The following is a 21,518-nucleotide window of genomic DNA, read 5'->3' as shown; positions in this document are numbered from 1 at the left end:
AAAAGAAAAAGAAAAACCAAATATCTTGAACAAATTGAAAGGAGTTTTGGGGGGGTAAAAAAAGGAAGGTTTAGGGAGTTTTAGGAATTAGGGGGTCCATAGGGGAGAACCACAGGGCTGCAAAGCCTGGAGCTGCCGAACGGTATACATTCACAGAAGAAGGGAACTTCCAAAAGGTATACATTTACAGAATAAGGGAGAGGAAGCCACCAATTCACAGAATAAAGAAGGCCACAGGGAGTAGGAAGACGAAAGGGAGAAAAAGAGGTGAATCCCGCGTGGGGTTTGAGCTCTGCAGCTGCTATAGTGATCAATCAAAGGGGATACCAAGAAACAAAGAACTGCAGCCATTATAAACCTTAAGAAAGAGGGACTTGGGGTGGGGGGGTCTCCCTTTCCCTCCCCATGTGGGAGTCTGTGCTTGCTTCTCAATCAATTTCCACCTTTTCCTATACCACCTTTGGCCGTGGCTTCATTCTTAGAATCCACCCGGACAAGGACCCAGGAAATCACCTTTGCATCCTGCCCAGAGGAAAAACCACGCGTTCCAGTTTAAGATCCGCGTTTCAAAATGAAAATAGAAACACAACATACCAAAAGTTACGGGATAAAGCAAAACAGTCAGTCCTAAGAGAGAAGTTTATTTTGATAAGTATCTACATTAAGAAAAAAAATTGCATAATCAATGACTCACAGATACGGAGCCACCAAATGCAGGTCCCCTGGCTTTGAGGCAGGATACCTGCCTGTGACCTATGCTTGAGGCCTTCCTCCCAACGGCTCAGGCCAAGGTGACACTGTACCTGAGACCACATCCTTGTTCAGCTCTATCTCCTTCCTTACCCTGCTTCCCTCATTTCCACAGGGCTTTTCCTAAAAAGCAGCCTGTCAACAAATTATGAGTATCCGAATCCCTGTCTCAGGTTTTGCTTCTGAGACACTGATTTTATTCACTGCATAGATTGCTAAAGAAAGTCACATCTTTCTTTGACTCTTTGATTATTGTGGGACATAATCATTGACTTTTATTCTAATTCTTATTATTACTATTACTAGAGGCACGGTGCACGGGATTCGTGCACTGGTGGGGGGCGTGGCCTGCAGGGATCAGCCCACTGTGGGAGCGCTGCTCATCCCAGTCAGCCAAGCAGCTGTGGACCGCCCTCTGAGTGGCTGCTCCCCGGACTGGCATCTTCCGTGGAGCCAGAGCACTCGCCTCTCCTGTGGACCCAGTCGGGGCCAGGCCCAGGGACAAGAGCACTGAGAGGTGGCAGAGTAGGCCTCAGTCCCGCAGCGGCCACAAACACATCTGCCAGCCTCCAGGCCAGCTCTGCGAGCCTGGGGCAGTGCTGCATGGCCTGCAGGCATCCAGAGGAGGCAGTAGGGAGTGAGGAGGAGGAGCCTGGAGCGAGGAGGAGGAGCCTGGGGCAAGGAGGCAACAATCGCAGCCGAGAGTTCCTGCCCATTGGCTCGGGGTTCACAGCAGGAGTGGCCACTCATCCGGTCAGCCAAGCAGCGCTCCCACTGTGGTAGCGCACTGACCACCAGGGGGCAGCTCCTGTGTTAAGCATCTGCCCCCTGGTGGTCAGTGCGCCTGCGTCATAGTGACTGGTGGAACAGTTATCCTGGTCATTCCACCGTTGGGTCACTGGGCTTTTATTATATTGGATTGTTACTTTACCGATCTAGATTACTTGGCATTTTGTAGACAATGCACTATTTGTCTAAAAAGGTCATTCCAAAGGAATTACTAAAGTTTTTATAAAAACCAAAATATAAAATTACTTCCCATTGGATGTATTTGACATAGTCGAAATCCTAAAATCTGACATAGACCTTATTTCCCAAGCCATATGGGGGGAAATGTGCTAAATGTGATCTGACTTGGTGCAAAATATTAATTACAACAGGGTAAACATATATCAGAGAGAAAAAAATCAGGAAGGATATTTTTCTCAGGGCACAATTCAATAAAAGAAGCAAAACAAAATCCTTTAATTAGGTAGTGCTGCTACTATGCTAATTAATTATCTTAGCGGGCTATAGAATATTGTTCTTAGGCAAAGAGAAAAAACAAAACATATCAGTGTCTTCACATTTCACTCATCATTGGTAGAGGCAAGTATTACACAACTGTGATTGGGCTGAGGAGCCAGAAAAATGAGATCTCTGCAAAGTCCATGTTAGGGCAAAGGGAGCCCCAAGAGCTCATTGGTTTTCTAGAAGATGGGCCCTCCCGTAACGATGCTGTATGTGGGCTTTTCCCCTTTTCAGACCACATAAAAGGTAAAGAGCTTCCTGATCCAATAGTGGTTATAACAGTAGTGAATATACAATGAATACCCCACATCAAGTAGTCTCCATTATCCCACCACTAAAATAAAATTTAAAGAAAGTGTGTGGACCAACATATACCAAAGGTCAAAGCCTGCCCTCTAAAATATACATTTGCCTATAGTCAAAGCATGACTACCACATAGTCAGGATGCTGTCTTATTCCTTAAACTCAGAATTTCAAAAGTAGGGTAATTAACAATATTCAATTTATATTTTCCCAATGGACATCATCAGTTCATTCTCCATATCTCTTCAATTAGCATATTGATTTTAAAAACAAAACTATACATAGCAATTATTGATGAAGAAAACTAATTTTAATGTGTGAATTATAGATTCAATCTACTTCTTAGTGACTGAGAAGGATTGGAGATTCTCTAAATCCAAACGGGAATTATACATAAGCCACTAGCACATAAGCAAAGAGGGAGATGGACACTCACCGCCGGGTACGCTGTACCAAGCCGCACCATTGGTCGTTCCATCTACAAAGCTGCTGTCATCATCGTTCTTGCGACATGGTGGCCGATTGGGGTCCGACATGGACGGGTTAAAAGAGGAGTATGCCCTCGCCAAGCTTTGGAAAATGGCATCATCTGGGCAAGAACTATACTCATGAGCGCTCCCTAGAAAATAAATGCACAAGATTAAAGACATGGACACAGACCAAGAGCACTGCATGTTTTCCAAAGTGTGAGTCAGTATTGACCTCTTGTATTTTTTTAGCCACAACACTATGGGAAAGAAATGAAGGCTTAAGTGTCAGCAATGACACCTAGCTTTTAGGTTATATAACTTCCACTGCTAATACCACACAGTAAAAAATCTGATGGACTGTCCCTTCTGGGTATGAATTCAAAACTTCACAAGAAAAGGTGGTAAGCTTACAGTAAACTGGACCTGGCCGAACAGTCAAGGAGATTTCTATTGTTAAAATTTTTAATTTAAAAAATGTACTTGTTAAGTTGGCAGTTATAAAACAGTCACCGGCATGTAAAGTACAGCATAGGGAACACAGTCGACAGTATTGTAATAGCTATGCATGGTGTCAGGTGGGTACCAGACTTATCAGGGTGGTGACTTTGTAAGTTACATAATGTCTCATCAATGGCTTGTATACCTGAAACTAATATTACATATCAACTGTAATGGAAAATGTTTTTTTTTAATGTACTTGTACTAACCTCATAGCCACTATAAACCACCCTCATACTTTTCAGTATCTGAGTTTAGAGTTTTAAAAAAAGTCTCCCATGTGTATCATAAAAATCGTATTTTTAATAATACACTGTATTGTGATCCATGTATCATAAAATATGCCAGGCTTTGACATTTCCTAGCTAATGACATAATACAAAAATCTCTAAAGTTTAACGATGTTGTACCAAAGACTTTCTTCAAAACTCAGTTTCCAACCTCTAAAATGATCATCCTGTGTTCACAGAGAGCTAACTCTTCAAAGGGCCCTAAGAATCGACCCAAAGCAGGAAATTTCCCAGAGCAACAAAAATTAAGGTGAAAATATCTATCTGGCTAAAGCTTGCTGTGCCTGAAACTTAACAAAAACATGTCAGAGAGAAATGAAAGCACCACTTTCCCTCCCTGACAAAACCACAAACAGTTCCAAATGCAAAAGCGTGAGAGGTCGATGAGACACGTGGAGTTCCCCGTGGTCAAGCACCTAAAGCCTGCCTCCATTGGTGAGCCATCGTGCCCACAGAGCTATATAACACCCAAAACTTCTCCAGGTACCACTGTCCCAGAGTGACCCAAGTTCATGACTCCTGTTTTCCTCCTTCTCTCATCTGAGTGTGCTGTCAAGATTACATCTCTCTTCACCTACACTTCTTTTTAAAGTTACATCCTTTTCTGACAAACATATACTGAGTGGCCAGATTATTATGACCACCCCATCAGTACAATGAAGTGAATTACTTATGCAAATAATAATAATAATAATAATAATAATAATAAAACCTTGAGAGTATTTGCTTAGGAAGTTTTCAATATTCAGTATTTTGGGAAGTGTCAATAAAGTACTGATGGGGTGGTCATAATAATCTGGCCACTCAGTGTGTATGGTCAATGCCACGTAAAATAGTTAAGGGATGTTCCTGGTAAACATAGGTATCTCTACAGGCAAAACCACTTAATGGCCAGCTCCTTACAAGAATCTTATAAAAGCCATCTTTCAAAGCCTTGCAAAGTAATTGTAAACCTTAAACCAAGCAGAGAAGCGGAAAGAACACCTACCACTCCGAGTCTCATCATAGGGGTAATTGGCCACAAGGTCTCCTCCGTGGAGATTGGCAGAGAGCACAAAAGGAATATCCATAATCCAGTGGATGACAGCCTTGGTCTCAGGAGCAAGCTGTATTAAAGGTCAGAGATTAAAAGGGTTATAAATTGGTAATCACTGGTGAGATCACTTGACAGAAAAGATATAGGAAAGGTTTTAAGAAATGCCCAAAAGCTGGTCAACCACTTCGTGGTTGTTTTCATAGAAAAGAAAAAAAGTTCTTGTATGAACAGCATCCCCATCTCTATTTTTCTCGAACTTTTTTACAACAAAAAAATATTTTAGTAGTGTTGCAATTTCCTCACAAGTTCTACTTTTGTGGGCTGCCAGCTTTTTTCTCTTTGAAAACAAGCATGCAGGTCACTTATAAATTTTGGAATCTGTCCATTTGATGTTTCAGTGTTAATAATAGCTAAGGAAAGACAAAGAGAAAATAGTTGAACCCTGTTAAAGAGAAAACCACAGGCCCAATGCGGCATCATTTAAAGCCTATGATACCAAACCTAGGCTTAATACCTCACCTATTGCTACTTCAGCCTCTCCCAGAAATATAGTCTTAATCAACCAACCAGTCTGGAATTTTCTGGCCAAGCACCGGAAAGGTTATTTGCACGGGGGCCCTCTCCAGTATGCGAAGAAAGAAGCAGCAGCAATTTGCATGATAAAAACCCTTGCTGTTCCCTTTGCCCCAAAAGTAATCTAGACCATTTTTTTTCTTTTGTTAACAGCTCCCATGCCCCACTCTTCTTCCCATTAAAAACCTTCCATTTTGTACAACCCCTTGGGCACCCTTCCACTGGCTACATGGGATGCTGCCTGATTCATGTCCTGCTTAATAATAACGCCAATTAGATCTTCAAATTTACTCGGTTGAATTTTGTGTTTTAAAACCACAGAACAGAGTTCTTTCTCTATGGTGGTTCAACTCCTGAAAATGGTAGATTTTATTTCCTAGTTTTGCTTACTATTGTTCTAATCCTCTTCAATTACTTTAAACATATAAAAAATATTAGGCTGGGTCTCTTTTAGAGCTCACTGTAAAATATCAGTTTACTTTGAAATGACCCTCTTAAATTTTAAAACAAAGGCAAACGTTTTAGGACTTCATGCTGTCTTTTCAATGATGCACAATCTTTCATATCTTGGAAACAAGACAAAGGGGGAAAGAAATTTTTATCAAAGAATTAATCTGGAGCCAAAAGCTTGATATTTTTATGTGATGCGTTTTTAACAGCACCTAGGAAGACTCTCAAATTCCAAAGTACTTCTTTGATTTAAAAAATAATAAAATCAAAGCTTTACTGGCATATTTCTATATATATATATTTTTAGGATGATACATGCATTAAAAATAATCTTAAAGGATACATACCCAAAGGTAAATGGTGATCATTTAAGACTAAGAGGTTATTTTTCTCCTTGTTTATATTTGCTTTAGCTTTTTGTTTATAATAAAATATTAATTTTATATAAAAAATCACTTTAAAGAAACTGTGTTTTGAGACAAATCCTGAATACACAAAGTCATGTGTGGCTATTAGGTTTGGCCTATTGTTAGTTCGTATATGTACACTAGAGGCTCAGTGCACAAAATGTGTGCAAGGGGCTCGGCCCCCACTACTGCGGCAGCCACCTCTGCCTCAGCCGCTGCCCGCTGCAGCTGCCAGGGCCTCTGCTGCCTCTGCCTCGCCCCCCACAGCCCCCCTCCCCCTGCAGCGGGTTCATCCTGAAGGTCATCTGGAAGGACATCTGGTCTAATTAGCATATTACGCTTTTATTATTAAAGATTGCTGCTAATACACACGTTATCGGTATGCTCAAAACTAGCAAGTGAATTCCACGATTTGACAAATTAAACTATGTTTCTCTTTGAATATTAATAGAGTCTTTCAGGCTGAGTGCTGAGACCCCCCCAGGAGCTGTAATTATGCATATAAGTGATCCATAGAGAAGCTTCTGGTGCTGCCCATGATCGAGCCCTTAATACAACCTAGGACCAACTGGGACCTATTTTTAAGGCTTCCATTTAAAGACTGTAAATATAGCTCAAATGTTATGCTCTACAATTAGACGGCACTGGCTCTTAAAAAATATCAAAGCCATATTTATTCTGTTTCCTCCACAACTTTAGCCATTAAAGACAAGTATAAATTGAATAAAACTATTTTATTTACTTTAAGCCACTTTGTTTTAAGTAATTCAGGCCCAGCTCATGTACTGAGGGAGCCCAGATGGCAGGGGAGGTGACCTGGCTGAAGGGCCCAAGAGCAGATGAGAAATGACTTAGTGGGAAGAACTCCAGGAGAACAAGAGAGAGCCTTTATTCAGAGGTCAGGAGGGCCAGGAGAGCATCTGCACAACCTGGGGAAAACATAGGTTCCTTTCCATCACCCACCCCTGCAGCATCCACACCCCAGTCCTCCTCAGTGGGACTCCACAGGAACCTGCATTTTTGACCCCTGATTCCTAGCACCCCAAACGTAAATAAACCTTGACATTTAAAAACCACAGTAATCACTTCCCCTAATGAGGGAAGCGGGAAGGGAAGATGTATGATAACATTAATGAGCTGTTTACCATGCCTAGTACCAGGCTGGGTCTAACCCAGCCGTGGGCAAGCTACGGCCCGTGGGCCGGATTCGGCCCGTTTGAAATGAATAAAACTAAAAAAAAAAAAAAAAGACCGTACCCTTTTATGTAATGATGTTTACTTTGAATTTATATTAGTTCACACAAACACTCCATCCATGCTTTTGTTCCCGCCCTCCGGTCCAGTTTAAGAACCCATCGTGGCCCTCGAGTCAAAAAGTTTGCCCACCCCTGGTCTAACCGCTATCTCAGTCTTAGTAACAAAGATGGAAAAAGCAGATGAAGCAATATCGTCTGAAGAGTCCATGTAATGTAAATAAATCATGCTTCTAGACAAGAGGCTAAACTTAATTTTTATATTTCTCTTTAATTTACCCTTACCAAGTACTGGCATTGAGATTTTCAATATAAAACCTTTAATATTTTAAAAGCACCATGAACATGCATCTTTTAAATAAGTATTGCTTCAGCTAGAAATATGAAAAAAAAAGAAAAAACACCTAATGTAGAGACTGTGTAAGTCTGACATAGATTTGGATGGAGAAGAGGGAGGCAGTGCTGGCTGAATAATAACAGCACTTACACAAATGTCCTGTCAACATGAGTTTATGTCATGATTCTTCTATGGTAAGTGACAGGAATTAGTCTTCTCATTTCTCAGATTTAACAAAGACAGCGCCTGCAGGTTAATGCAAGCCATGCAGAGAGTCTGGGCAGATACCAGCACCGGGCTTCCACGACGCGTTTCATTTCTGTCTTAGCCTCATAGCTCATCACACAGGCATGCCCTCTTTTCACCTCTGGTTACCCCAGCTGCACCCAGCCCTCTGCCTTTCCAGCTCCTCCTTCTCCCCCCCTCCCCCCACAACATGGTTCGGGGGCTGAGAAACTGCAAATGTATCTGTGACTCAGAAGCAGGAATGTTTCAGTCGCTCAGAATGTAGCAGGTGCTGCCAGAATCCTCAGCCGATGGCAGCCCGATTCCCAGTCTCCTGACCTGTAAGCTCAGCCCAGGCTTCTGGAATAAATCCTAAACACAGCAGGAGTTTCAGGAATTTCAGACCAACAATCTGGAACTGCCTCTCTCTGGGTCCTCCACCCAGTGTCCCACCCACACATGAAGGCTTGTCTGGAACTCCAGCTGTGGGTTTTCAGCAGCCACACATTTCAGATGCTGTGATTTGCTTGCCAGGTTGGATTGCATTCGTTCCTTACAGGCCCTCAGCCTACCCTGTGTCAGACTCAAAAATGAATCCTAATTCCTGCAATCCAAGCATCAGAATCTAGAATCAAACGGGAAAACAACTATATAAACAAAAAATTATAACATAACATACATAATGAAGCTGTCTGTAACATTAGCACCATACCAGAAGCATGTGTACACAAAGAACGTAAAGGGAGGCTTAACAGGATCTGTCAGGAATAGCAGAGGCAGGCTTCCCAAAGAAAGTGACATGGGAGCAAAAGAAGAGCATTCTAGACCACCGGAACATATCTCTATATATAAAAACCTAAGCAACCATTTGACTGGTATCTATGATGCACACTGACCACCAGAGGGCAAATGCTAAACACAAGGCATGGAAACATGGAACAGACTGATGAATCTCAGAGGAAGGGGGGAGGGGGAGGCCAGAAGAGATTAACCAAAGATCTTATATGCATACTAGAGGCCCAGTGCATGGGGTCCCTCAGCCTCCGACATCTCCCGAGGGGTCCTAGATTGCGAGAGGGCGCAGGCCAGGCTGAGGGACACCACAGTGCACGAATTCATGCACTGGGCCTCTAGTGCAAAGACATAAAAGTATTAGAAAAGCGTATGCTTAGGGAGCAAAAAGGAGTTGGTGGACTGAAGTATATGGTATATCAGAGCCAGATTAACGAGTGCATCTGCCGGCAGCTGTCAGAGGCCGAGGAAACCCCAACGGCCCTGGAACGATGAGAAAATGGGGAAACTGTACTTGCCCAGTTCTCACTTAGGAAAGGTACTGGAGCAGTTGCTAAGCCAGCGTCAAACTGACTGGAATAATGGGAGGGGAACTGAGAGCTGCCAACAGCACCTCTCGCCTTTCCTGCAAGATGGCTCTCCCTCTCGCCCAAGTAACTGAAAACAATGTTCAAACAATTTGGTTTGTAGAAGCCCCAAATGTTTAGTGGATGTCAATGTGTCCAGCTAAGCCTGAGCTATGTATCAGGGAGCGCTGAGAAATTATGGCAAAATGGTAATAGTCTAGGTCCCAGCCTCAAATGTTGTATATGTAGTAACTCGCTCAATCTTTATAACCACCCTATGAAGTAGATACTATTAACATCTCCATATTTCAGATGAAGAAGTGGAAGCACATAGTTTTTAAATAACTCCCAAACCCACACAGCAAGTATGGAGCCAGGACTGAACCAAGGTGGCTGCCTGCAGAGTCTCCATGCTAAACCATCACACAGTTCTGCTGTTTTGAGCTTTTACTTTATCTCTGGGCAGTGGAGAGCTGGCAAGGTTTTTTAAGACATCGAGCAACAATCTGTGTGTGAAGACCATCATTCTGGAAGATTCCAAGAAAACTGAGTGGAGGAGGGAGAGGCTGAACCCAAAGCAAGAATGCGTGGCTACTATATCATCAGAGCAAATGATGGGGGTCTGACCAGGGCAGCGGAGAGAATTTGCAGAGAGGAAGACTGGACAGGTGTTAGGGAGGCTAAATTACTGAAATTTGGTAACTAATAGCTGGTGAGTGCTGATGACCATTAAAAAAAAAAAAAGGAGTCTTTGATTATGATGGTTAAATGAGGGAATAGTGTTTTCTTAGGGAAAATATTTGGTTCGGGTCAGGCTGAGCATGAGGCTCTGGGTGCCACCAGACAAAAACACTCCACAGCAAGTAAAATTGAGAAACAGAGCTCATGTGAGTTGGAGTTACACACATGGATCTGGGGGACACCGAAGGCACAGAAACCAGGGAAAGATATATGGGTGTAGATGGGACCCTGACAGCCAGCATCTAAGCCAAGGTAGAAGAAGCAGAGAAAGAAACCCAATAGTGAACTGAAAGGCAGTAGAAAAGGTAGGAGAAACTGGAGTTGTGCAAAGCAAAAGAGAATAAAATTCTGGAAAAGAAGAAAGATCAACAGTGTGAATAAAAAGCTGCAGGAGGAGCCAATCAGATGTTCTGATAAGCACCTCTGAAAGGGCCATGACGACTTTCTAACACACTCACTACCGGGTTCCACTCTCCTATCCCCACGCCTCACTCCCCACCCCCAGCTACCCTGCCAGATTCTAAGGGCAAACCTGGTACCAAGACTCCAGTCTTTGCAGCCTTGACTCTGGCAGCACAGTTACCCACCCCATAGAAGGTCTGACGTTACGCCACCGTCCTTCATTATGATGAGGATATCTGAACCTGTTTCGTTAGGCTGGACAACAGAACCCAAGAAAACTATACATGTTCTCTACCTTTGCGTTTTGATCCACAATTTTCTTCAGATTTTTCAACAGATGATTATTGGGACCACCTTCCTTCTCATTAATGTAAACTATCCTATCCAGGTCGGGAAAGTTCCTGTTCAGATCTATTCCCTGGGCATTGCTTCGACCCACAAACCAGTCCTTGAGTTCACCAGGCTAAAAAAAATCAGAGAGAAAAATCATCAGTTATTTACTATTATTGGTGCTATGTATTTAAGGTCTCCATTAATGATTTATTGAGATTAATTATTTATTTCAACAATATCCCCCCCATAATGGCATTTTCACTATTTTACTAATATAAACATGAAGGAATCAGGTTTAAAATAATTGTTATGGCTATTTTGAAAATATTTTCAATAAATATTTTAAACATTAACAATAATAATAGCATTTAAAAGGTATTTATCGTCAAATTGCAAAAAAGTCAACATATATTAGCTGGTAATAGATGACATGAGTTTCAAATCATAGTGCTCTATAGTAAGGTTTAAATAAAATATTTATTGCCTCTGTAAATAAGAGCAACTTATTTTTAAATATTCAAAAGAATAAATTACTAAATAAGATGAGAACTTAAAATGAGTTTAACATTAATTATTTATATATTAATAATATGCTTCCCTCTTATAGTCTTCGTGAAAAGAAGACTATTAGTTGGAGAAATTTCTGTTCAACTTTAAGGCCATTTCACTAATGGTATAACCTGGAAATTTAATGAATTTCTAAGATATTCAGTTCTATTCCATAATGTAGATTTTTTTACTATTAAATTTTATCAAATCTCTGCTATAGATAATTTCCATATTCCTGAGGTCATGTAAGCTCAGATACCTTAGACCAGTGGTTGGCAAACTGCAGCTCGCGAGCCACATGAGGCTCTTTGGCGCCGTGAGTGTGGCTCTTCCACAAAATACCGACTTCTACGCATGGGCCATGAAGTTTCAATCGCACTGTACGTGCGCGCCCGCACGTGGTATTTTGTGGAAGAGCCACACTCAAGGGGCCAAAGAGCAGCATGTGGCTCGCGAGCTGCAGTTTGCCAACCACTGCCTTAGACTATGAGAAATAAAAATATATAAGATAGAAAATAACTTGATCATATTTAGTCCATTCTGTCTCACAGTTCTGAATATCACCTTAAAATATTAGATGATTTAATTCTCTATGTTACTAGAATTCTCTTATAACTTTAGAAATCATATATATTGTTATACTTATTTACAGAAATTCACTGTCTGGGTTTCTTATGTCAGGTCACTGGATCTTTTCTTTTTAAGCTACAAATTGACTTCTTAACTTTAGCTCAACATAGCAAATATATATTTTAATATGTTCTCATATATGAGAATTATCTCAAAGTGTAGAAAACAGCAAATATAATGTCCCTGTCCAAACGAAAAGAGAACACTTACCATGTATCTTCTCTTAAAACACCATTACTTTCCAGTTCCTCAAACAGTTAAAAAAATTTTAATTAATTTTAAAGGTAGGAAGGGTTTTAGAGGTAGGAGGGGTTTGTTTTGTTTTGTTTTACTCATCATAGATAGACACTGATTAAACATCAGTGAACCATTTCTCTGGCCAAAAAAGTATTTCTTCTTTGTTTTCAGTAGAGGGCGCAATGATATCAATTTATTCAGACACAGCAACAGATGTGTTGTAAGAATTTTTAAAACATGCAATACCTGACTAATCGTGTGCACTAACCTCTTTTCCAAGGCTTAGATTGTCAAATTTAAAAAATTACAACAGCCAACATAACAATTGTCCTCTGGTGTGAATGAATCAAAATTATACCTATTTTTTTGTCAGATCAACAAAAAATATATTTTCTGGTGTGCAGCAGAATTTGAGTGATTATGTGTGCCATGAGATAAAAAAGGATTGAAAATCATTGAGATACAGCGATGGTATCATTCTCCAATACAGAGCAGTAGGTATTTTCATGCTTGTAGAGTTGTGTTTTTTTTTACTTATGTTTTTTACTTGTAGAGGTTTAGAAGGAAACTGACCTAGTCACAAACATGGATGAGTGGATATGATTTCTTTAACAACACAAACAAAACATTGATTAAATACTGATTTCTCATTCGCAATCTCTGCTGAAGAAACTCTTAACCCATCATCTCTGACCTTCTGAATATTTTCCTTACCAGTACAACATATGACTTGCACCCTCCTACTGCACGGTGTGTAAGCTTTATGTGAGTGCATGACCTGTAGATAAGCCCATGTGTACAAATGTACAAAGTGAGGACAGCGTGCCTGCTCTGAGCTGGCTCGCACTCACCTGAGATGCTGCCTTCTCAAAGCCATCAGGGTTCAGCGAAGGCATGATGTGAATCCGAGTGTTATGGATCAGCTTGACGATGGTCTCGTTCCCTTTTTGGTATTCATTGCACAGGTACTGGGCCAGGAAAATGAGCAGTTCCCGCCCAACAGCCTCATTACCATGCATGTTCCCAATGTATTTAAATTCAGGCTCCCCTACAAGATAAAAGAGATAAAAGAGATGTTTTCTATAGCACCCATTAGAAGGCAAATGACATACAGTGCAAAAAACATTAAACATCTACTAGTTTATTACACAAAGCTGACAACTTCATTTCCCTCCAGAACTGATGCCGAAGAAATCAACCTTAAATATCAAAATACTCCAAACTCCCCTTCTGTTCTTCTATTTCTCTCTCACTAGTCACCCACTTCTTATGAACTTAATTGTATCTTCCAAATTCATGTGTTGAAGCCCTAACTTCCAATGTGACTGTATTTGCACATAAAACCTTTAAGGAGGATCGTTAAGGTTAAATTAGGTCATAGGGGTGGGGCCCTAATCCAACAGGACTGGTGTACTTATAAGAGGAGGAGGAGACACCATAGATCCCTCTCATCTCTCCCAGCTGCACGGAGAAAAGGCCCTGTGAGGACACAGGGAGAAGGCAGATGCCCGCGAGCCAGGAGGAGAGGTCTCATCAGAAACCAACCCTGCTGGCACCTTGATCCTAGACTTTTAGCTTCCAGAACTGTGAGAAAATAAATTTCTGTTGTTTAAGCCACCCAGTCTGTGGTATATTTTTATGGCAGATGGAGCAGACAAATACACCACTGCTTCCCCACTAACTAATAATGATAATACGCTGTGTGCCTCCTATTGGTTACAATGAACTTGCATGTTTTCTTATTTAGTCCTCCCCAAACATCTAAAAGTGGATATTATTATCCATCTCTATTTGAAGATGAGCACACTGAAGTTCTGATGGCTTAAGAGGCCTGATCATAGTCCTAAAGCTAGGATTCAAATGCTTATCTTCCCATTTAGTTAGAAGTCTACACTTTTTTATTTTTTTAACCAGAGTGATTAAACTTCTGTGTGATTGAAATCCTAGCACCAATTCTTACTGGCTGGCCTTGAACAACTTACTTCAGCTCTGTGGCTCTGTTTACCCACGTGTAGATCAGATGACAGATTCTACCTTATGAGGTGACCATAAGAACTAAGTGAAATAGTAAGTGTAAATGCTTACAACAGGGCTACGTGTTTGCCATAATTATTTTAATATTATTATTGTGTGACATTATCCTGTCATTGTGAGGTGTTTTGATACACATCATCTAGTCTTCTCTTGACGGCAGTCCACCAAAATGTGGAAGATAGATATCGGATTATCCTTTTGCACAAATGCAGCCCAAAGAGGATGTTTTGCTGAAAGGCCGGAATTCAAACCTAAGAAACAGTGGCCCATTTCTGCTGCTCTCCATTGCCTTTTAGGGGGAGAAATAAAATTGCAGAGCAACCTCAGTGAATCCTGTGGCTCCGCTCCTTTCTGCTGCATCCACTCTCAGCAGTGGAAAAGAGGGCCCCACCTACAAAACCGCTAGGACTGCTCACCTGGGTTTTAAAAAAAAAAGTTGGAAATGCTCAGCTGGCATGGCTCAGTGGTTGAGTGTCGACCTATGAACCAGGAGGTCACAGTTAGATTCCTGGTCAGGGCACATGCCCGAGTTGAGGGCATGTGTAAGGCATGCCAGAGGCAGCCGATCAATGATTCTCTCTCACTGATGTTTCTCTCTCTCTCCCCCTCTCCCTTCCTCTCTGAAATCAATAAAATATATATATATATATATTAAAGTTGGAATTATTTTTATCCTGGAAATACATTAGCTAAATGTTCTTTGCACTCCAGTGTTTCTCTCCAGAACGTATAAATCTTTCCCCTTTTTACTAAATGTTCTTTGCATCCGATTCCTGAGTGTGTGATTTAAGTGACTGCTCGCCACAGAAAGCCATGCCCTGCGTGACCTCTCAGCCTGAGCTTAAGCTCATCTTCTTCTAAGGATCAGGCGGCAGCAGGGTCAGTGCTATTTATATGCCCTCGTTTTCTACTTTCAGGGAAACGCTAATATAACCACCTCCCTGAGACTTGCCCAGGAGATGTGTGATTTCAAAAGTCCTAAGAACCTTCTTCGTTTCTGTCAAACTCCCGTGCTTTGTACCTTCCCCTGAGTGGGTCGTATTCATCTGACTGGGGCAGGAGAAACTGGAGCAGTCCATTGTGAAAGGGAACAGTCCTGGTAGCCAGAGGAACATTGCAGCCTGCTTGGCAGTTCTCTGAGAAAACTGCACTCTCAGTTGGAGGCATCCTGGCCCTGCTCCCTTACTTCACCAACACAGCTTTGAAGCTTCGGTCACTCAAAGGAGCTTGGCCCACAACCCATAAGAGTAGATGGGCACCCTGCAACTTTCTATTACTTCTCTGGATTAAAACAAAACAACATACACAAAAAACATCTTTAATAGTCACTTAGCCCCCCACAATGTTTTGTATGGCCATCACGGTGTGGTCTGCATTTGAATTCAAACGCTGTGGGATTAACTCCTGCTCTCCCAGTTCTGCCACAGGCGGTACCACTCCCTAACCTACTTTATTCAATTACGTTGGCAACTCCTGATTTTCTGGTTCAGGAAATTTCCAGTATGGTTTTGCTTCTGTGACTCTCTAGGAAATTGCCCTCAGGAACAAATCTTCCCCAATGCGTCTATTGTATTTGTGAGGAGATAGAAATAATAATGACAATGCTTTAGGTTGGCATAAAGATAGGACTGTAACGGTCATTTTATAGAACTTCATAAGTGGAAATAAAACGCAAGGCACATATGAGGTAGCAAAAGAAAAGGCAATGGTATTTTTATCTTTGTCTTCAGGAATAAGTTAGATCACTAGATAATGCTATCACTAGAATATAGATGGACTATTCTTTTAAGCGTACTGACAGGCTTTCTGGGATGGAGAAGAGCTACAAATTGGCTATAGCATTTGTTGGATGTATATGTTCAAATTCTGGTGTGAGACACGACAAGGAACCCAAAAGCAAATGAAGCAGCATTCCTAAACTCAAGGAATGTAGGGTCCGGAGGACACAGACATGCACAGAACAGTGTTCCAGAGTAAGGCAGCGATGAAGGAATGTTGGATCATAAACAACTGGCTTCCAGAGTCTAAACTGGAATATTCCTATGGCCTCTGTGGCTCCTTTCTGATCCTTTGCCCTCCCAAAGCGAGAGTTATCATTTCAAATACAACCCCCATTGGGTCCCCTCTAAGGCCTAAAAATCCATCAGTTAACTTCTCATTTGCATTTATCATAAAGCCCAAAATTCTCTACAAGATTTTTAACTCCTGCCAAGCCAGTGTGGCTCAGTGGTTGAGCGTCAACCTATGAACCAGGAGGTCAATTCCTGGTCAGGGCATATGCCTGGGTTGCGGGCTCGATCCTCAGTAAGAGGCGTGCAGGAGGCAGCCGATCAATGATTCTCTCTCATCATGGATGTTTCTATCTTGCTCTCCCTCTCCCTTCCTCTCTGAAACCAATAAAAAATATATTTTCCCCCAAAAAAATGTTTCAGTCCCACGTGGTCATGTCTGATCCACCTCCCTGCTTCCTCAGGCACCATCCTCCCCTCTCCATCTTTCAGCCACACTTCCTTCGATAACATGATGTGCTCTTGCCTATGCGCTCTTCTCACATACACATCTTGACCTCACATGCTTCTGATCATGGATAAATACGTTTTTCTCAGAGTATGTTTAGTCTAACCCCACTTCCTTTGTTATTTTCAGTATCTCAGTTTGAAAATATACATTAATCCGTGTGGTTACATGTTTAATTCCCAATCCCAAGACTGTATGGTCTAGTAGTACAGAGATGGTATCTATTTTAGGTCCCTAGTGTATCATCCATGCCCAGCGTAGAGTTGGAAACATAGTAAGAGCGCAAAAAGTAGCAATTAAATAAATTCATGAGTCAAAGTGTAAATGTATGGTCTTGTTTTTAAGCCCATCCTCCCAACAGCCTGACAGACAGTACAGCACGCCGTTGGGATGCAGGTGCAGCCCCGGTACCTGAACACCTTTCTGGAACAGGGAAGGGCATAAATGAATAACTCAAAGGGACGTGAGTTAGTGTCAGGGAGCCCGTACCCAGGCGGAATACTGAGAGGACTCGGTGCTTGTTGATGCATCCGACATTCTCAGGCAGGGCTGGGAATCCTTCTTTGGGAATGAAGGCAGCAGTGTTGTGAACGGCTGATTCGCCAGGAACAAGATTAATCTCCATGGTCACGAAAAAACCACAAAACCTCTCTAGGCAAGCAGCTCCCTAGGCTATTTTTGTTGTAAAGCCTACACACAGGGTTCCGAAGAGACTGCCTTCAGAAAATGACATAAAATTGAAGGCTTTGAACTTGAAATAAGCCTCCCTCTGTCCATTTAACTTCAATTTACTTAACAAAGGAGTGACAGCTTTTCATCAACACTTAATTTTCTTTCCTGGGGCTATACAAATAGAGTTTACAACAGGTTGTTAAATGGACGACAGCAGGCATGCCTGTTTACAAAGTCTACAGAGAGCAAATCCCAGGGTGAGCAGGTACGTCATTCCTTGCGGATGCAGTGGGTAATGCGCACGTACTGGCTCATCTCTCTCCTAGCAACGGAAGAAAAAGGCATTGAGGACTATTTGTCAGTACGATTAAGGATGGTTGTTTTTACACTCATCTTACTTTCCTCACTCACTATCTAATTCATTTTCCTTTTTACACAGTAGTTACCCTGAGTTCCTGATCCTGAACTGAGGAATCATAGTATTTGCAAAGGGTGCATAGTGTGGACTCAGAAAGTACAGTTTTCCTGTTGCATCAATTTTTCCACAATTTTGTGTAACTATCCAGTTTTCAGTCACTTCCCAGAGCACACAATCAATCAAATCATTGCTAAATGATAACTCACATACCGAGCCCTGCCTGGGTGGGCCAAGTTCCTATCTTTTTCATCTGTATCACAGAATAATTAATGTACCTGATTGGATTTGTATTCTCATTAGAACAAGATAAGAATAACTTACAAGTTTTTAAAAATAAGCTCCAAAATTTTACTGAAGTCAGAGGTAATTCAATAAATTCCAAACCAGAGCAGGCAAATGATTTTCAATTCTATACTTGTAACTCTTAATTTGTCCCAACTATGTACAACTAAATCAGTAAAAACAAACAAACAACAACAACAAATAACCCTTAAGGAAATTACACCCCCAGAAACCCACACCTCTTAGGCTTAGCATGTAGGTGAAGTCTGAAGCTGACTGGTAGCTTAGTAAAGCCCCCAAATGGTATGAATTAACAGCTTTACAGTGACCAGAGTCCCTAAAGCAGAAAGCCACAGGCCCAATAGGCTGAGCCTAGAAAAAACTGTCAAGTAAAGGAGTAAAAGTAAAAAGAAATACTGTCTGCCTTTCCCATAAAAAGGAAAATTTTCTTTTACTCCTTTATTTCGTCCAATAGTCAGCCCGTCTGTCTCTTAAATATTTTCTTGTCTTGGAAGCAGCTGACTGGCTGACCATTAGGTAGCGTTACTGTTTAAGTTCCCTTTCAAACCTTAGAGTCAATTATTCAACAACCTCCATATGGGAAGAAAGCAGCAAAGAGAAAATATCTAATGTGAAATTCTACGTAAGTATAGCATCACTATTTAGAAGAAATAAGTAGGTTAAGGGTATTTTAAGAAAGAATTTTTTTAAATTACAGTTGACATATAGTATTATATATTAGTCCCAGATGTACAACATAGCGATTCGACATTTACGTACCTTACAAAGAGATCAGCATGATAAGTCACCTTACAAAGTTGTTGTGATATTGTTAACTATATTCCCTATGCTGTACTAGTACATCCTCATGATTTGGATGAAAAAGAACTTGATTATAGTAGCAGAATGCTTCCATCTTTCATTATGTAAATAGAGATGAATTCACATTCAGATAAACCTATTCTTTCTCTAACATCAAATTATTGCCAAAATAGAAGTCCACTCACTCATTTGAAAATTATGTACTTAACTCACTGATTACATGATTCTTAGAACTGATGACAATTGCAAAATACATGTTCCTAGTACATATAATGTACTACACACATTGCTGAATTATCTAAAGTATCTAAAAATAAAACCCCATTTTGCAAAGATATCATGGTAAATATGCACACAACCAATGATTGTGAGAAACAGACAAATAGCTAGACAAGCAGCACCATCACTGAACCCATTTGATTCACAAACAACTAGGCAAGCAAGCCGGAAACATCTTTGGAACAGATTGGTGTTTTAATCAATCATCTCCCTCCCTCAGTGGTAAGCCTGGGGTTCAGACATTAGTGCTACTAATTGTTTCCACTTGTTTGACGTTCTAACATATAGCCTGTAAATCATTCTTGCAGAATAAACCCTGCAAGTTTCAAGAACTTGTCAATAAGAACATCATTAGTTGGCTCATGTTTCAGCACATCTTAGCAGCCTAAAATACTGAGCATGTTTCCAAAAGAAATTCAAATCTCCAGAGGCCAAATAAGCAAGGGAGGGGGGGCAGATATGGTTATAAAAATAGATTCCTCTTCTACCCACAAGATGAGTGGAAAATAAAGAGGGAGGGAGGGAGGAAAAGAAAGGCAAAGGAGTCCAAACAAACCATAGTTCTCAGTAAGTGTTAGCTGACAATTCTGATAGTTCTCTGAAACAAAGAGAAAATGATAGATCATCATAGTGAATCGAGTCACGATTACAAAAAGTAATGGAAAACCACAAGTCCATTTCCAGCATTCATCTCTCTTTATGCCCATGAATGAACATCTCATCCTGTTACAAAGGTGAATAGATGAGAGGATGAGTAACAGTGACATCATCAGAACCTGCATGGATGGAAAATGTCAAGCATTTCCAGCAGACATGAATTAATGAGAAAGAAAAACTTCAATTTGCTATCAAGCAGATATAGTGGTAGAAACATTGACTACCCAGAACAAAATCAGCCATGTGAAAGCTTAGTTGAACAATCATTTTCCAGAAACTCCTTGGAACTGTCTTTTTTATTCTCTCAGGAAGAAGATAGCTCAAATGTCAAACTGATTTGTCAAAACATCTTCAGGATGTTTGTGGGGAGCCGATATAGGGTTAAGCCTCGGACTGACCTGTTGGCAAAGTCACAAACAGGTCTTCCAAGTCTTAAACAACCCAATCCAAGAGGTAGCCGCTGATTTACACGCGCTATCATTTAAAAAATATAAAAAGGGGGAATTTGCCGGAAGCCAGTCCATTCTTGCTGCTTGACACAGTCACTGCAGGGAAGAAACATCTGCATAGCATATGTTTCAAGGGACCTGGGGTATATGGCATACTGTTCTTAATATGTTTGCTCCCCTTCTTAGTGCGATGTGTTTTAACCAAGGTCACCTCTCCAGGAAAGGTTGTTTCCCAAGGTAGGGATTTTTCCCTGGAGTTAGGGATTAACAGGACTAAGGAAGGGAATCAGTAAAGCCCCTTAACTAAGTGCCAGGCAGGTAGTTAATCACTTTAACTACAACAATCACGCTTAAGCTACATAATCTTTACTTAGGATAATCTCCTTCAGTTACTTCCTTGTAGTTTAACAGAACAATAGAGTAGTGACCTTGGAATGGAGATAAAAAATGCCCTAACCTTTGGAATAGAATGGATAGGATTAAAATCAAATGGTATAAATACAGATGTAACAGGAGAATAAAAAAAGAACCTCGCTATGCTGATCAACTGAATGCTGTCTCCGTGACACTCCTTCTTCGCCGACTCCGTCCACATCTTTGGGAACCCCTGGACCTGCTGGGGCTGGACCCCAACAGATGTTGTTTTTTTTTTAACATCATAACTAAAAACTTGCAGCACTAAACATACACCAGTCTTAGGAATAGTAGGCAATTCAATAGAATCTTTCTGAAGGAGAGTGGAGCACCAAAAGATGCGTGTGGGGCTTTCTGCATGCCTTAGCAGAATAGAGGCTGGACCTAGCTGGTGATGAATCCCGTGGGAGGACTGAGTCTACTCCGGGTCTCCCTCCGGATTATTCTGCACCAGGACATGCATGAAGTGTCCTGTTTTGTTCAATCCAATTTACAAAAATTGTGCTTTGAACTCTATGTCAGAATCATTGTGCTTCTTATTCATACAGATTTCTGAGCTCCATTCCCAGAGATCAGACATCAAAAGGTCTGAGAAGGGACCTGAACACCTGTATTTTTAAAGGATCTAGAGATGATTTGGATACCCTTCCAGGACTGAGAAGGAATGATTTTGGTGGTAAGTGCAGGGAAAGTCTAGTTGTGGGAAGAAGTTAATGACATCAGCAGACAGGTGGAATTCCAACAGCCTAGAGTCATTGGGATACAGACTGCCTAGGGTGATGGTTCTTAACAATTTATGGGTCATAGACTTTCTGAAAATTTGATTGAAATAAAACTGAAT

The 21,518-nt window shown here is 41.1% G+C and overlaps 1 protein-coding gene across 1 annotated transcript in view; it reads right to left on the bottom strand.

Annotated features, from left to right (window-relative positions):
• CPE (carboxypeptidase E) overlaps positions 1–21,518 on the bottom strand; it is a 97,649-nt gene that overhangs the window by 12,607 nt on the left and 63,524 nt on the right. The window contains exons 3-6 of the mRNA XM_081091520.1: positions 12,985–13,181; positions 10,680–10,847; positions 4,591–4,708; positions 2,781–2,963 (exon numbers count right to left, since the gene is read on the bottom strand). Coding sequence (XP_080947646.1) covers positions 2,781–2,963; positions 4,591–4,708; positions 10,680–10,847; positions 12,985–13,181 — 666 coding nt within the window. The remainder of the gene's footprint in view (positions 1–2,780; positions 2,964–4,590; positions 4,709–10,679; positions 10,848–12,984; positions 13,182–21,518) is intronic.

Source organism: Myotis nattereri, assembly GCF_964212035.1.
Source record: "Myotis nattereri genome assembly, chromosome: 5".
NCBI classification, from domain to species: Eukaryota; Metazoa; Chordata; class Mammalia; order Chiroptera; family Vespertilionidae; genus Myotis; species Myotis nattereri.
Note: the sequence above shows the minus strand (reverse complement) of the source record. Positions and strands in the feature narration are given on the sequence as shown.